This window comes from Rhinolophus hipposideros, assembly GCF_964194185.1.
Source record: "Rhinolophus hipposideros genome assembly, chromosome: 20".
Taxonomy (NCBI): Eukaryota; Metazoa; Chordata; class Mammalia; order Chiroptera; family Rhinolophidae; genus Rhinolophus; species Rhinolophus hipposideros.
This window is the reverse complement of record NC_138066.1, coordinates 48,227,278-48,243,911: the sequence shown is the minus strand read 5'-3', so window position 1 is coordinate 48,243,911 and position 16,634 is coordinate 48,227,278. Positions and strand designations below refer to the sequence as shown.

Below are 16,634 nucleotides of genomic sequence, written 5' to 3'. Positions count from 1 at the left end.
ACCTCTGGGGACAGGTTCAGAGTTAAAGAAGGGGTAAGACTATTCCTAAGGGTCCGAAATAGAGAAGAGACATTCTGAACCCTTGTGTGGCAGAAAATCTACTCTTAGCGGAGTGGAGGAAAGTCTTCTCTTGCTTTCACTACAGGTCCTAGAATAAAAATTCCATCCTGGGGAGTTTCTGACGCCTTCCACATCTCTTCCCATCACCTTCCCACCTTCTATATCACAAGTCCATAACCCCAATCCTATCATTTATTCGCTTATTCATTTTTCATTTTAAGTTACAAAAAATTTGATGTGTACCATATATGTATATAATGTGTACGTATGTTAAAAAGATAATGAAACAAACTCCCATGTACGGGTTACCCTACCAAAGAAATGGCACATTACAAATACGACTGGAGCCACACAGCTCATTATGCTTTTTTTCCTTACTTGGAGGGATATGTTCTAGGGGTCCATCACAGCCCTGAGCTCTCTCTGTTTGCCGTCATGTTAATTAGTAAAATCATCAGATGAGCTGGCACTAAATTGACTAGACTATGCAGCTCTTCTTATTTTAATATTGTTTTTCTCCCCCCTCAAACCCACATGCCAATGCCCAATCGTGCCTCATGTTCTTTAAGGATCTGGTGATTGGTTTGTCACTCAGAAAGCACTGGAAGGAGTTGCAACATTCAGGCAATGTGCTCATTTCAAAATTTCACACAGCCTTTGCAAGATTAATAATAACCCACAAAAGCAGAAGGACTAAACCCCACTGTAACACCTTGCTGTCTGGCAGTTGGCAAGTGAAGGAAGAACCAGGAGAGAGGTAAGGTATTTTATCTTAAAATACAACGAGATGTGAAAAAAGATGTGAGAGAAGGTGGAGGTAAAGTGAAGCAGATTCTGCCCCGAGCGGTCCTGGTGTCAGTAAATCTTGGCTTGCTTTCCTGGGGCTGTTATCCTGCAGTTGGCTTCTGATGGAGGCAAATCCCCAGGGGATGACGTTGCTCGGCTCTTCTGCTCCTGAGACCCAGTTAACAGTGACTCACTACATCAGGCCTCCTTCCCAGAGGCATCTGAGCCGCTCTGGAGGCAGAGTCTTGAATCTGTATTGTGAATAAGTGTCTTCCACTGGTACTGACTCTGTTTCAGTGTTTGTCCTGGGCCAGGCTGAGATTGTCCCTAGGGCTGCACTAGAATTTGTGGAGGTCTGTGTATAAAAATTATTAAGATGGCAACAGCAGAATATTAAACCAATCACGAGGCCCTTTCATTGGGGGGCCGTGTTTGACTGCCCAGGTTGCACACACAGGAAGCTGGCCTTGTCTGGCAGGCGTCTGTCTCACTTCTCGTCTGCCTCCATGGCCCCTCATGCCCTACCCTCACTGGAAAAATCCAGTCGTCTTCACCAACTGACCCTAGTCCCAAAATGAGGAGGAAGAGCTTCCCCTTATTCTGGCCTGAGCCTCACTTCCTGTGTCCTCGTCCCCTCCCCCCACATGAACCTGGATGACTGAAAATCGGGACATCTATTTCCTCCACAACAAAGTCTACTGTCGCCCAAAGGGTGAAGTCTGGCTCCACGGCCCCAATAAGCCAATCGTGTTGTAGGGTGACATCATCTCATTTCTTAAGTCTGGTTATTAATAACTTAAGTCTGTTTATTTAGTCTTAAATAACACCACGTGTGGCACACAACCAACTTAGTGATAAGTTGAGAGAGTGGTAAGTTCAGTTTATTTCTTTTTCAGTCACTTCTCATTAAATCTTTAATGAGTAGCCTCCCCCGGCATTACCTTGGGGACACCTGTTGTGGTTGCGTGACTAGCCTATGCCAACACCACCTCCGTTTCCCTTGGAAACTACTCTCTTCCACTCTTTTCTGCTTCAGATGGTTTCAGTTGGGTTTTGTCACCCACAATCCAAAAGGCCCTGACCACAAGGGCTCCCCTTTTACTGGCAATAACCAGTACCTGTGCTGCTTATCTCAGGGCTGTGGAAATCAAATGAGACAACGTACGCGCAAGTGCTCTGCAAACTCTAAAGCGTTGTTTGAATGGAACGACCAAGGAAGCACAATTGGCTAATGGCAGACCCAGGACCAAAGCCCAGTTTTTTGGACACCCCAAGTCCAGTTCTTCTGTTTCGCTAATGAGCTACCTCCTCCGCTAAGAACATCAGTGAGTAGGGCACGTGGTGGCAGAGCAGGTGGCAGACAGGGCAGGTGATGGAACAGGCAGGCGGGGGTCAGGGGCTTCTCTGCGGCCTTCTCATGTGTCTGTGGTGCTGACTGGTGTCTGGAGGAGACCTGGCTCTTCAGGCACGGGGGAGGGAGGGTCCGGGAGGGCATAGCACAGGGCTCACCCGACCCTTCACCTCTGTCTTTCCCAAGCTTCTCTTTGTGTGCCAACCTGTCATCCCAAGAGGTCAGGTCCCTGGTGTTTTTGAGTGTGGATGTTTTTTGGCTCAGGTCTTTGGAGGTGTTCAGGGAGGGAGGTGCCAGCTTTCCTTCTCTGTATCTGACTGCCAATCTTGGACCATGGATCTTTGCTCTGGGCACTTCTCAGCAGTGCACTGGGGAACACCTTCCTTTCTTGGACATGGACTTGAAGGGATCCCTTCTTTGGGAGCCCAGAGCCATTCTGACCTTCAGAGCTGGGGCCTCCTCCTGGATCTGTGGATTTTGCAGCCCTTCTGAGGTCACTGAGTCAGGACCTAGAACATGGCAGCTGGACAGAGCTGCCAGCATTGGACCTGGTCCCCAAGGGCCCTCTTCCCACCATGTGAGATAGGAGGTTCCTGACTTCTAAGAAGTCTTCCATGCGTCATATTGGGCTGAAGTCTTTGTGGCCGGAGTCATCTTTCTGTGCCAGCTCACTGACCCACCCAGCCTGCCAGACTCAGCTCCTTGGGGATTGGGCATGGGTCCTGTTCCTGAGTGCTCAGGAATACCTGGCACCCAGCAGAAGTTTTCAGGTAGAATCGCTTCACTACCAGAAATGTCTGATTTCAAGCAGGGCATGTGGGGTGAGCCGGTGGTGGGTTGTAAGGTTCCCATCACCCTTTTTTCTTTTTCATGGTTCTCTCCTCTGAAACCCAAATCCCTAAGGACCTGACACAGGCACTGAGCGACATGGAGGCAGAGATGTGAGCGGACAACTCTGGGTGTGACTGACGGGGGCTCCCGAAGAGGAAGCACCCCTCCCCGTCTGTCCTCCCTCCCCATAACCAGGTCAAGTTCAAAACATTCTCAAGCTCAAGGGCAAATGGTTCCTGAAGGAGTGAAGGCGACGGGAGATCTGGAGAGAATAGAAGCCTACCCAACCTGGGTCACCGTGGAGGGAGGAAGTGGAAGGAAGCAGAGGTCCGGGTGGAGAGGGCCCGGGGGTAGAAGGGACTATAGGAGTTGTAGATTGAGGCCGTCCTTACAGTGTAGCTGGCCAATGTCAGCCTGATTTCATTCAACATCTAAACCCTCCAAGTCTCGTTTTTCTGTCATGCTTAGCAAACAATCCCCTGATTATCATGTGGCTTGGCATGCAGGGCATTGCTCCAGTCTTGTGAGTTTAACACGGGCCTGCCTGGGGAAATGGATCCACTCTTGAGGGAGTGAGCAAATCTAGGCCTTTGATCCTGCAGAGCTGGGGCCACACACTGGACTACGTAATGACGACCTGTGACCCGCTCAGCAAAGCCCTTTGTCCTCTCCTGACTCTATGCCTTCGCACGTCCAGCTTGCTGGGATTTGCCTCTGGGCTCTACCACTTAGTAGCTCTGCGTGGCCACAGGCAGATTTCTTAATGGCTCTGTGCCTCAGTTGACTCATTTGTAAAATGAGATTAAAATAGCGTTGCCGTAGGATTGGACGATGTAAGTGCTTAGCACAGAGCCTGGCACGTAAGTGCCATATGAGAGTCTGCCACGATTATTTGAATTCCCACAGTACCTACCTACTGTGACCTTGAGCAAGTAACTATTTTTTTTCCATCTGGCCTCTGTTTCCCATTTTATAATATGGAATTAATAACAACATCCACTGGAAAAATCATGTGGTAAGTATAAAGTATCACAGCCCATATTCAAGTTTTTTTTGTAAACTGCAAAATGCTCCACACAAGAACCATGGGTTTATTTTTATCATTTATTATGAGCAATTATTGGTCTCACTGGCTCCCTCTAGATTACAGTGTAGAGATGATTTTAATATTTCTCAGTTTGTAACCCAACAAAACCTGAGGAGGTTGTTTTGGACTGGAAGAGGAGGAAGAATCTGGATAAAGACGAAGGTTTGTCTTTCTCTGTCTGACTTATTTCACTTAGCACAACGCTCTGATCACCACATTGTACTCCTGAAACTCATATAATATCGTATACCAAATATATTTAAACTTAAAAAAAAGATGAAGGTTTTGGACTGCCCTCCCACTGAGGGAGGAGGTACCTGAGGGTCTGGAGGGGGAGGGGGAGCCCTGCCTGGTCTGACCTGGGTCTGCACAGCAGTTTTATTCCTTTCCAAAGGGTAAGGGCTTCTCAGTGTGTGGTTGGGAGGGGCTTGAAGAAGCTGGGTGACCGTCCCCTGGGGGCATTGCTCTGATACAGGACAGATCTGCTTTTTAATAAGTGGCGTGGCTGGGGAGTGGTGAGGATACAAAATTCAAACGGTGGAGAGAGGAGCAGGAGGCGGGGAAAGTTTGCTTTGCCTTTAAAAGGCCCATAACAACAAAAGACAAGGAAGGACAGAGAACAAAAACACGTCATCACTGGCCCTGCCTGTACCTTGTGAAAGGAGGTGTGCGTGTGTGTGTGTGTGTGTGTGTGTGTGTGTGTGTGTGTGTGTTAACGGCAGCAGGGGCAGAGGAGTGGAAAGCAAGAGGAAATATGAGCTTTAACATAACTGGTTCAAGACCTCTAAAAGCATAGCAGTGGTACTTGTAGCAGCACAAATGGTTAAATGACATCTCCACATTGATGGGTAAAAGCTGTCCCTACAGAGCAGAAATGCAAGTCAGAGTGAGGGAGCAGACTTTGGCATCAAGGTCAGGGAAATAGGAATCACTCGCCAGGGGAATTCTTGAGCTCTGCTCATTTCAACAGTATATTATTTTCACTGAACCACTTAGGACCTCGCAACTTTCAGGAACAAGGTGAAGTCTGGGGAGGCTTTGAGTGGTGCAGTCAGTGAGGGGTTAAGATTTCCAGATCTGTTGTTTCCTGCTGGCGTGGAGCTCTGTTCTTTGGCCCCAGAAAACCTCCTCTGGTTGGCAGGTGGGAGGATGGTCCAGGGTTGCTCCCAGCTGGGGAAGGGCATTGCCTGAGTGCTCTGTAAATTAGCAAAGCAGCTACAAACTCCATTCTCAATTGGAGTCTCCAGGGACAGCTTCCCTTGCCTGAGAAGGGAGGATGGAAGCAAGGAGCATGCTGGGATAAATTTAGAGCCACTTCAAATGTCCGTTCAACAATTCCCCAGGCTGGTGCTCACCTCTGGCTGTTTATTTCCAATAAGGTTGGGTTTCCTGCCCTGAAAATGAAGGAAGTCAGAGCCCTTCCCCAGAACAGCTTACGGGAGGAAACATTAGCACACCAACACTAGTGAGTTTTAGATATTTTCTCACGAAATGTCCCAGGGACTTTAAGTTAGAGGGAAAAATGCCTTCCTTAAGCCTGAAGAGTTTGGAAAACGACTGAGATGTTGGACTGAGTCACCATCATTTCCTGCTAAGGTTTTTGAAAAGACCCAGCCAGCACCACTCCCCAAGACAGCTGCCTGTCTTGGGACCTGGGCGGGACCCACAAGTCAGCAGTCATCAGTGAGGTAACTCACACTTCATTTGTTTATCAGAAAGTCTCCAGAGCGAGCAAGAGAGGAAAACAAGCTATTGGAAACACTCTTGGCTTCTTGTTTGTTCCTGAGCTGAGGATGGAAATCTGGCAAGAAGTGGAGCTGGTGCTGTCATTTTGATTTTATGTACTTTTTTCTTTAAAAAACAAACCACTTACTGCCTGAGGTATGACAGGCTCACTTTGAAAGTCAAATCTCTTTATCTATAGGGTTTGGATTTCCTGTGGAATTGGTTTTTTTTGAGCACAAATTTGTGTTCCATTAACACTGTTTAATTGAAAAAACAACAACCAAAGCACAGGAAGCATTTTTTGAAGAATAAAGAATAGTAGAGGAAGACAGAATAGCGCATATGCACCTTTGCTGGTTGATTTGTTTTCCCCTGGTACAATTTTCTGGTAGGGAAGAAAAACGTTAAATCCAGAGGCTTTACTAGGATCAGTGGGTGATGGCCCTGAGGGGGAGGGCAGCTGGCTAGTGTGTGGAACTCTGTCTCATCTATTTACTCTTCATCAGAGGCCATGGGAGAGAAAGGATCTAGCCTCAAATTGAGGTCAGAAGTGACCATTTCTTCCTCGGTTATTTCACTGTATCTTCTTGTGCTTTCTCTAGGGCACTTCTGAGACCTCACACAGTATTATAGCAATTTGTGTGTCTTATGGGCCAGGAGCTCATTGAAGGTGGAAGCCAGTGTTTTTGTGTGTTTGTTTCGTGTGTGTGAGTGTGTGTATGTGTGTGTGTGTGTTCTCTATAATGCCCAGCATAGTTTCCTACACTTTGGAAATGCTCGCTGCATGGTTGCTGAAGGACGAGATGAATCACGTGGACTTGTGAGGGACATAAAAATCACAAGATGAGCAGAGGGAAGTGAAGGACAGACACACAGGAGGAAGAAGATACTAGAGACGAGCTGCTTGCCTTTCTCACCTAGAAGAGGTGTGAGAGCTGCGTCAGAGAGAATGGAAGTTGCTTGTAGGACAGAGACCTTGGGTCCTCATCTCCCCAATAATTCCATCTTTTCAAACAAGGACCACATCCTGGAGGAGTGGATGGACAGTGCACATCTCTCTGCCCCCTGGTTGCCGGTCTTTCTGAGATGCTATGGAGGAGACTGACTCAGTAATGGCTCAGTAATGGCTCGGCCCTCTTGGAACAAGATTGGCATATGGGTGTTCATCAGAGCACTGGCGATGGTGAATTTGAAATTAAGCTCTTGAACTGAAGTCCCTTTGTCCTGATTCACTAGCCTCTGGGGCAAAAACTGCCCCCTCTCTGTGCTTCATGTTCCCAGAGCTCACAGCCAGACCCTGGCATAGCAAGAACCCCACCCAAGGGCTGTTTCTGAGCCTCTAACTCACATCACTGCCCTTAATGGCCCTCAAGACTGTGCAGGTAGCAAGACAAGGCTGGGAGATCGCTGAGGGAAAGAGCAGCAAGGTTGTTCACACGTTTTCAATGATTTAGTTGCATAAAACATTCAAATTCGTGAGCACAACAGCAACACTATTGAAAAACTCCAAGCACGTGATGGATGAACTCTGTATTTCCCAGCAGTTCCCAGCTTCCAGCTCACCCTCCAGAAATATTCTAAGATATACTCAGGCTCATTTGGGTCAGCTTCCCACTCTTGGGACTAGCTAAGAAGCAAGTGCTATCCAAGGCTGATGAGATTTGGCAAATGTTTTTCATATAACTGAATTTTCACAAGAGGTTCCATTGCACTTCATAGCTCACCTCCCAGAGAAAAGAAATATTCAAATTGTGAAATCAGGGTTGGGATGTTTCCACAGATGTCATGGTTTTTGAATAGGAGGGTGTGCGAGCTTAATCCTCTGTGGCCGTGCCTATGAAGTGTGTGTGAGTGTGTGTGTGTGTTTCTGTGTATGCAGCTACTGCTCTTTCTTAACAAGCTTCATCAGTTTAGGTGAGACCCAACGAGATACTTATTGAAGCTGCTCTGGAGCCCAAGATGTGTGCTCTAATGACAACCACCATTTTTAAATGCTTCCTATATGCCAGAGAGCAAACCAACAAATAAATAATATTATATTATCCAACATCTTCACTCAAAAAACAATGAGCCAGGTATTATTATTCCTATTTTAGAGATAAATAAAGTAAGTCTCCCAGATGTTCAAAGTCACATCAAGGTCTGCCTGATTGCAAGCCTGGGGTTTCTTTCCACCACACAACAATTCCCTTCCCTGGCAAATTTCTAGGATTATCTGACGTAAAAACTGACTTCACTTTCAAGATGCTAAATCATACCCCCCCACACACACTCCATAATGGGAACTTCTGGGGAGTGGAAGGGGGAGAGTGTGTGGACGGTTTCTGGGAAGGTGGCCAGGTTCTATCTTTTTATATTGGTAGTGGTTGCACAGTGGTTCTCACTTTGTGAATCCATCAGGGTGTACATATATGATTGGGGCTTTTCTTGCATTTGTTGTACTTCAATAAAAAATTTACTTGAAAAAATCCTTTTTCTTAGCAACTAATCTTAGAGGGAAGCCTGCATCTCATGGCCCATGTGTTCGAGTGAATCGGCAGGAATTCCCTGATATATAGCAAACTTAAAAATGAGACAAATATATTGATTCCCTGGCCATTTACTAATAAATTTTAAGTGGATCACAATAAAAAGTGATGCGCAATAATAAAATAATATTAGGAGGAGGCAATCAGCATTAAATGGGAAGGAAAACTTTGTAAACACATATGTCGCTCTCTTGGGTACCACAAAAGTTTTAAGCCAGCTTCTGCTCTCAGCAGCCTCACAACCAAGCTGAAAAGACCAAGCATGTATTAGCAGTAAGTAGATACTTGTCTTCAACTACAGTAGAACTTGTAGGAACAAGCTCCCCCACAATTCGGTGGTCAATAAACCCAAAGGAAGTGAAAGGTCTCAGGGGCCACATCCTACATTTCACGTGTTGGTAACTGAAGTGGGAAAGACCACACTTGTTCAATAGTTTGAAAACTTTGACCTCCAAATCTTAAATCTTCCGTAAGAAATATTTCTATCTTTATACGATGGTTTAAACTTGGAGAAGCCCATATATCTAGTCACCAGGATGCTTTTGTAATTGATTTGTAATTATGTTCCTTTTTCTTGCATGTACTTTCTACTGAGGCTAGATTCACAACCTCAAAAAACACACATTTAATACTAGCGGTTTTAAAATTTCCAGACTGGAGTAGTTGTTACAAAATTTTCTCCTCTCTATAACCTAGGGGTTCAGAGACCTGGAAAAGTCACATGGACTCTTCAAATCTACAGGCCTGCTTCCTCCAATAGTCAATTTTCCTTCATTTGTGTCAGAAATAACCAACAGGACACAGGGCTGTGCATCTGAAACTTTAACGTGCATATTTATTTCCTAGGGATCTTGTTAAAAAGCAGATTCAGGTGCAGCAGATCTGGGGTGGAGCCTGAGATTTCACATTTCTAACAAGTTCCCAGGTAATGCTTCTGCTGCTGGTCTATGGACCACACTTGCGTAGAGAAAAGAATATTAGACTTGGAGTCATAATTCCTGGCTTTTAGTACTAACTCTGCCATTTTCTACTTTATTTTCTTGAACAAGTCACTTTGCTTCTCTGGACTTCAGTTTTCTCAAATATAAACTGTGTAATACGGGAGAAGGGTAAACCAATTATTTCAAAGTTTGCATTCATGGAGTTTTCAGAGTGATATTTTGATTAACAAACAAAACCCAAACCTCCAAGTATAACACAATGCACAGCCTCTCAGGGGACGAACAAATAAACTGATATTAGCAAAGGAGAAAATAGGAGGGCTAAATAAAAAGGGCAGAGAAAGGGATGAGGAGCCATGATGACTTCTTATGGCAAATATTAGGTTCTGATTCTTTCAAAGCAACGGATTTTGGATTAAAAGTGAGAACTTTGAAATAAGCAAACACTTTCAGGAGGCTGTGAGTGAGTCAAGGCTGGAGGGCAGCTTTCTGGAGTCACAAGGGAGCCTCATGGGAAAACAACAGTTTATTTCTGCTGCAGAGCATTGCCGTGTCTAATTTTAGCTCGCTTGGCCAGGAATTCAGGTCTGACCACAACTACCAGACCTCATGGGGTTGGAGCTTGGATGGGAGGACAGACACAGCCTCCCACAGGGCGACACAGGCATTCACACGGACGAGAGGCAGTAGGGGGGGAATGAGAACGGGACACAGGTGATTTAAGTACATGAACGAAGCTCCTGACAATCTGAGCCTCTGGCGGCGGCCCCTCCCCAAGCGCTCACGCATCTCTGTGTTGAGCCCCAAACAGGATCAAACAGAAAGAGTTCCCCAGGCGAACAGATATGGACTCGCTTCTTTTTAAGTCCCGAAGCCACGTCAGGGGAAGGAAGCGAACTGCCAGTGACGGACGGTGTCCCCTCCCAGAATTGGGAAGGGGGCGGAGGACTGGAGGAGATTCTTACCTTATACAGGACGTGGTCAATGAACTCAGGGCCGGCGCCTCCCTGGTAGGAGTCGAATCTCTGCAGGTCCATGCCGGGCTCGGAGCTCGCTGCTTCCCGTTGTCCCGGCGTTCTGCGTCAGCGCTCCCAGCAGCGCGGTCCTGGCTCTGCGGGGGCGGCAGGCGCGGGGCTGAGCCCCGCCGGGCGCGCCGCACCCGAGGTCAGCACTGGACAGCTCCCGCAGCGGGCGCGGCGTTTCAGCACCAGGGACAGCGACAGCAGAGTTCTGAGTCCCGTCTCGTGACTCAAGGATGCTGGGAGGGACGCAGGATTTCAGTCTAGCCCGACAGTGGTTCATTCGTGTCCCATTCAGCTCTGCCGGTCACCGGAGGCCCCGCGACCTGGCTGCGTTCTCAGGGCGTTGCGGCCCCGGGCGCTCACGGTCCCTGGTTTTCCGTCACACAACGTACAACGTAGAACAGCTCTCCTCCCGCGTGTGTAGAGGCGAAGTCCTGCGGCGCTGGCACCGCTTCTCGTTTCTCCCTGGACAGTTCCCTTCAGTATGTAGGAGACAAACAGCAGTTTCAAGCCTGAGGTTGATCGATGATGGGCTTTAGGGGTCCCTGAAGTCTCTGAAATACTTTGCAAAATTCTGCTTAACTGCATTTTCCTTGGGAGAGGGCCTGGAGCTTAAACTACACACTCTAGGATGTATACGACCCCAGAAAGTTAGGAACAACTGGCTTGGGAGAGACAGAAAGATGTTGGTTCAGAGCTCAAACTCCACAGATCAAATCTGGGCTTTGAAAACTATCAGCTGTGCAACGTTGGGCAAGTTTCTCAGCCTCCCGTAAGTGTCCACAAAGTGGAGATAATAATTATGCCTACCTCGTGGTGTTGTTCTGAGGATTTAATGAGTTAATTCACGTAAAAACCTAGAGCAGTGTCTGACATGGATTAGGAACTCCAAACAATGGTAGCTATTGTTCTCTTTGGGCAAGAGTCTGGGGAGATCTGGCTACCTCCCCTTAACACCAGACTCCTGATGCTGGAATTCTGATTTACAGAGTTGCATCACACCTGAAATAAATGAGCATGCGGCTGACCACCACCGGAACTGGGGGCTGCGACTGTGGCCTCAGAGATTTTCCTCATATGATGACCGTGGTAGGTGGCTACCTCGCTAGACACAAGTGCTACCACCACTGACCACTGGACTCAATCTTAATAGGGAGGGAAAGAGCCAGGCCTAGGGTTTAAAGCAGGGGTGTCCAAACTTTTTTCAACGTTTTTCACCAAGGGCCGTATGTGGTAAAATACACAAACAGCTGAGCCACTCACTGGAGGTGAAGTACGTATTGCCTCACCTGGTTTATTTAAGGAAACTAAATATATTTTTGGAATTTGCTAGGGGCCAATTAAAAATGGATTGCGGGCCACAGTTGGCCCGCGGGCTGCAGTTTGGACACCCCTGGTTTAAAGAGTGCATTTCATTCCTGGGCTTCAATTGCTTTTTGGCTGGGTGACCTTAACCAAATCACTTGCATTTTCAGAAATTATTTACTCATTTGTAAAATAAGTAGAGCAATGTGTGTCTACCTCACTGGTTTTTTCTGAAGAGTGAATGAGACGATTATGTGAAAATACTTTTTCTTTTGAACTGTAAAGCAAGTTTCATTTATAAATTGTTATTACTATATTCTCTATGCTATAGATACTTGGTAAACACTGATGAAATGAACAAAACCAGGGAAATGTTTGTGCAGTTGTGTGCACGACATTTTCTCTAGGTCTACAGTTGGGGTTCTTAACCTGAGGTGACTAGATGGACTTTAGGGAAACTGTGAAACATTGAAAACAGTATCAAGGCTTTTGCCTACGTGCATTACTTTCTGGGGAAGAAGTCGCATAGATGTCATTACATTTTCAAAGTTGTCTATTCAAAGAAAGTTAAGGACCAACAGCTTAGGAGAAACTCTCATCATAACTTTCTCCTTAGCTTTCTCACCATTCCTGACTGTTGTAGATAAGAAGGTTCCAGAGGACAGCGGTTGCTTTGCCGGGGACCTAATATTTCTGGAAGGGTTTCCACTTCTCAGGGTGTGTTTCCAAGATCTGAAGATTCAGACATGTGTTTTCATTTGTTTCCCTGAGGGTTATGAAGAACACATGGCAAGGATCGGAACCAATCTGGAGTTGATGATGGAAGAATTCCCTGAGAAATGATGTGTAAGCTGAGATCTGGAGGAAGAATGGGCATCTGTCGGATGAACGGAGTGGTGGTGGTGTGACTCCAGGCAAAGCAATCAGGATGTGCAAAAGCTTTATGGTGGCAAGTCTGGCTGGAGTCCAAAGAAGGATGAGAGGAGGATGATCGGAGAAAAGTCTAGAGAGATAGGTAAGAACCAGATCATGTGGGTCATGTGAAGAGTTTTGGACTTTGTTCTAAGGGCAGCGTGAAGCCACTAATGGACTTTCAATGGGGAAGTGATATGACAAGATGTGGGTTTTAAAGGTACCGTTCTGGTTGCTGTGTGGATTAACAGCCAGGAATAATGTGTGCATCTTTTTCTTATTGATTTTTAAAATCTCTTTATATATTAAGGACATTAATCCTTTATGTCATAAATACTGATGCATTATTTTCTGTAGATTGCTTTTCAAAGATTAACTTTGTACGTTAATTATACTGTATTAAAGTTTTCAATCTTTAAGTGTGGGCTGAGTATGAGCAGGCATTAGATAGGCAGAGGATATCAGAAGGTACATTGTTGAGAAAACCATTAAAGTAAAGGAAAATAGACATTCTTTAGAAAATGTGTCATTAAAATGTGATCTAGTCGTCAGTAGTGTTGGATTATGTGGGGTTCAGTTACAACTTCCCCTTTATATTTGTGGTTTGTAATTCACGTTTTTATATTAATGGTAGGTTACGTCCTCCCTGAGAAATTAATCTCTATCAGCATCTCCTGATATGTGGAATTCGTAGAGCACTCATTTCCATTTTAATATAGAAGATTTCAGTCCTTTGTCTGGGAATAACAATCATTTTTGGTGGGTTCCATTTCCGTACCTGTCATGATGGGAACTAACTAGGTTAAAGACCTTTTCCCCCTCATTTCATCTTGAAAAGTTTAATCAAATTAATAAATAACATAGTCAGAAAATAAAATGATATAGAAGGGCTTGTATATCCCTTTTCTCCCCACTGCTCACCCTTCTCCTTGAAGGCAACTTCTTTTTAGCTGTTTCTGTTTTTAGTTCCTATAATGCCTTTTTTGTTTGTTTGTTTATCAACTACAAACACTTTCTGTTGAGTCATACCCCTCTATTTCCTCTGCTCATTCTTCTTGATATAGTTAAACCACTATTTTCTGCTCTTTCATTAGTCAACTCTACAATTTCATGTAACAGAATTAAACCTCCATTTCTTGCTTCATTAGTCACAGATTGCATCTTTTTAGTTCCCAATATGTGAAATGAAAGATTAGTTCCCCCATCCTTCCTTTGACTTCACTTCCCCTTTCATTTCCCAACCTCCAGCAGATATACTTTTAAAAATTAACCTTTTTATTTTAGAATTATTTTATGTTCACAGAAGAGTTACACGAATAATGCAGAGAGTTCTTGCCCTGTAGGACTTGATTTCCCTGCTCCAATCTGATTGCTTCCTGGGACTGCTGCAAAGCTGTAACCCTGTTTTTCTTTAGTTTTATTCCTGGTGGGTTTGGTGTTTCCCATGGTTCATACGTTCCTCTTTCTTGGTTTATTCCCTCGTGAACTTGGTTTACTTTCCTTGGTTTACTTCTCATGAATAAGCATTTGAGGAAGTTACTCTAGAATGTACACAAATAGCTTCTTAAGAAAGGGGGCGTGGGAGGTCCACTTTCTGAGGCTTTGCATATCTGCAAATGTGTTTGTTCTACTCTTACTCAGTTTCAGCTGGATTTGGAATTCCGGTTGAAGACGATTTCCCCCAATTTAGAAGACATGACTTTACCGCCTTCCAGTAGTCAACAGGAGTTAGTACTGCTAATTGGAAGTTGCTGATCAGAAGTCTGTTCCCAGACTAAGTCCTCAGCTTTGGCAATGGCCCGTTTTATTGTTTATTTTTCTTTGGCAGCTTTTAGGAAGTTGTCTTGACCCATGGTTTTCTGAAATTTCACATTAATGTTTTTAATTGTATACCTTTTTACATTTATTGTGCTGGGTACTCAGTAGACCCTTTCAGTTTGAAGATGCATGTCTACTTTTCTCTCTGGAAAATTCTCTTGATTTAACTTTTTTTCTCCCTTTAATTATTACTTTTTATTTCCCTGAAGTTCCCAGGTAGTGAGATGTTGCATTCCTTCGATGGTTCCTTTTGGTATTTAAAAACAAAAAATCTCATATTTTACATCTCTGTGTCTTTGTTTTATGAACTAGGATATGTCCTCAATCTCACCTTCAAATCCTTCTGATGCATTTAAAAGTTTTAGTAACCTTCCTTTCAATTTCCAAGAATTATTTTTTTGTTCTCAATTAAAATGTTTAATTATGGTAAAATACACATACTATGAAATTTATCATCTTAATGTTTAAGTGTACAGTTTGTTAGTGTTAATTACATTCACATTGTTGTACAACCAATCTGTAGAACTCTACTCATCTTGCAAAACTGCAAGTCTATACACGTTAAACAACAACTCCCATTTGTCCTCTGGTAACCGCCATTCTACTTTCATTTACTATGATTTTGACTACTGTAGATAACTTATATAAGTGGAATCACACATTATTTGTCTTTTTGGGACCGGTTGATTTCATTCAGCATAATGTCCTCGAGGTTCATCCATATTGTAGCATGTGTCAGAATTGCCTTTCTTTTAAAGACTGAATAATAATTCATTGTATGAATGGACCGCTTTTTATTCATCCATTGATGGGCACTTGGGTGGCTTCCACCTTTTGCCTACTGTGAATAATGCTGCTGTGAACATGACCAATATACAAACAGCTCTTCGAGAGCTTGCTTTTAGTTATTTTTGCATATATCCCCAGAAGTGAAATTGCTGAGTCATATGGTAATTCTGTTTTTAATTTTTTGAGAAACCACCATGCTCAATTTCTTTTTATACCTTTGTTTTATTAATATACAGTTGACCCTTGAACAACATGTGTCTGAGCTGCAAAGGGCCACTGATACACAGATTTAAAAAAAGAAATATACAATTGTCCCTCTGTATCACAAGGTTTTGTACCCACAGATTTAACCAACTGTGGATTGAAAACAGTATTTTCCATCTGTGGTGGGGAATCCACGGATGCAGAAGGCCAGGTCTATGCATTGTTCTGTGCCATTTTATATACAGGACTTGAGCACCCTTGGATTTTGGTATCTCTGGGGAGTCCCGGAACCAATCCCCCCATGGATGCTGAGGGATGACTGTAGTTAAACTTTTTGGAGAGTCAAAAATTATATGCAGATTTTCAACTGTGCAGAGGTTGGCACTCTTAACCCTCATGTTTGTTGTTCAAGGACCAACTGTAGTATCATCTCAGATCTCTCTATTTTAAAATTTCTCTCTTGTTCTTCAAATGATCTCTGCTTTGATTAGAGTCAGCTTTGCTATTTACTTTGGTTTTCTTTTTCATGTTGCTGATTTAAAAAATGTCTACAGATTCTTGGTTGCTTTCGTGTTTAAGAATGAGGCATTATAAAGGCTAGCTGAGATCTCTGTATGTGGGAAGGATTTGTAGTGGGTTAAACTTTTGGGTGAGAGGCCAGGGAGTCTGCTGGTAATCTGGGGAAACCCTAAAGCTACAGTGATCTGGACTTTATTCTGGGAGTATCAACACCTATGTAATTGTCTTAGGTGTCCTTGACCTCACTTTTAAAAATTAACATTTATTGAGCATATACTATGTGCTAGATAATGTGCTAAATGTTTTATACATTATCTCATTAATCTCAAATAAATCTATGAGATAGCTATTATTGTATCCATTTTACAGAAGTGAAAACTGAGGCTTCAAGAGTTTCAAAAAGCTTATGTAGCTAGTTGGAATCTGAAACCGGAATACGTGGCTTCAGATTTTGTACTCGTAATGAACATACTATTTTGATTCTAAAATTTTGAGTTGAATCTCATGGGGAATTAAATGGCAATTTCATTTTGGGTCCCTAAGGAAATAATCTCTAAGCCATAATAAAACAGGTGAAATAGGAGAACTGCTGAGTTGAATAAATTTGAAGAAAATATCCAGAGTAAGCTCTATGAGGGTTTAATGCTGCAAAAAGTTGTGAAATGGGAAGATGGCATAGTCTTTCTTGCATTAATGACCCAGCAACATCTCTCCTCTAGTGGAGTGCTTGGCACTGCTCCCATAGCCAGGCTCTGG

The 16,634-nt window shown here is 44.1% G+C and overlaps 1 protein-coding gene across 2 annotated transcripts in view; it reads right to left on the bottom strand.

Moving 5' to 3' along the window:
• RAB37 (RAB37, member RAS oncogene family) overlaps positions 1-10,709 on the bottom strand; it is a gene marked incomplete at its 5' end in the record, with an annotated part of 47,886 nt that extends 37,177 nt beyond the window's left edge. Inside the window, one exon of one of the 2 annotated variants that reach the window (XM_081029421.1) lies at positions 10,275-10,709. In XM_081029421.1, the coding sequence (XP_080885547.1) occupies positions 10,275-10,346 (72 nt within the window). The remainder of the gene's footprint in view (positions 1-10,274) is intronic. The other variant, XM_081029419.1, reaches the window with a different exon arrangement.
• Positions 10,710-16,634: the final 5,925 nt, after the last annotated feature.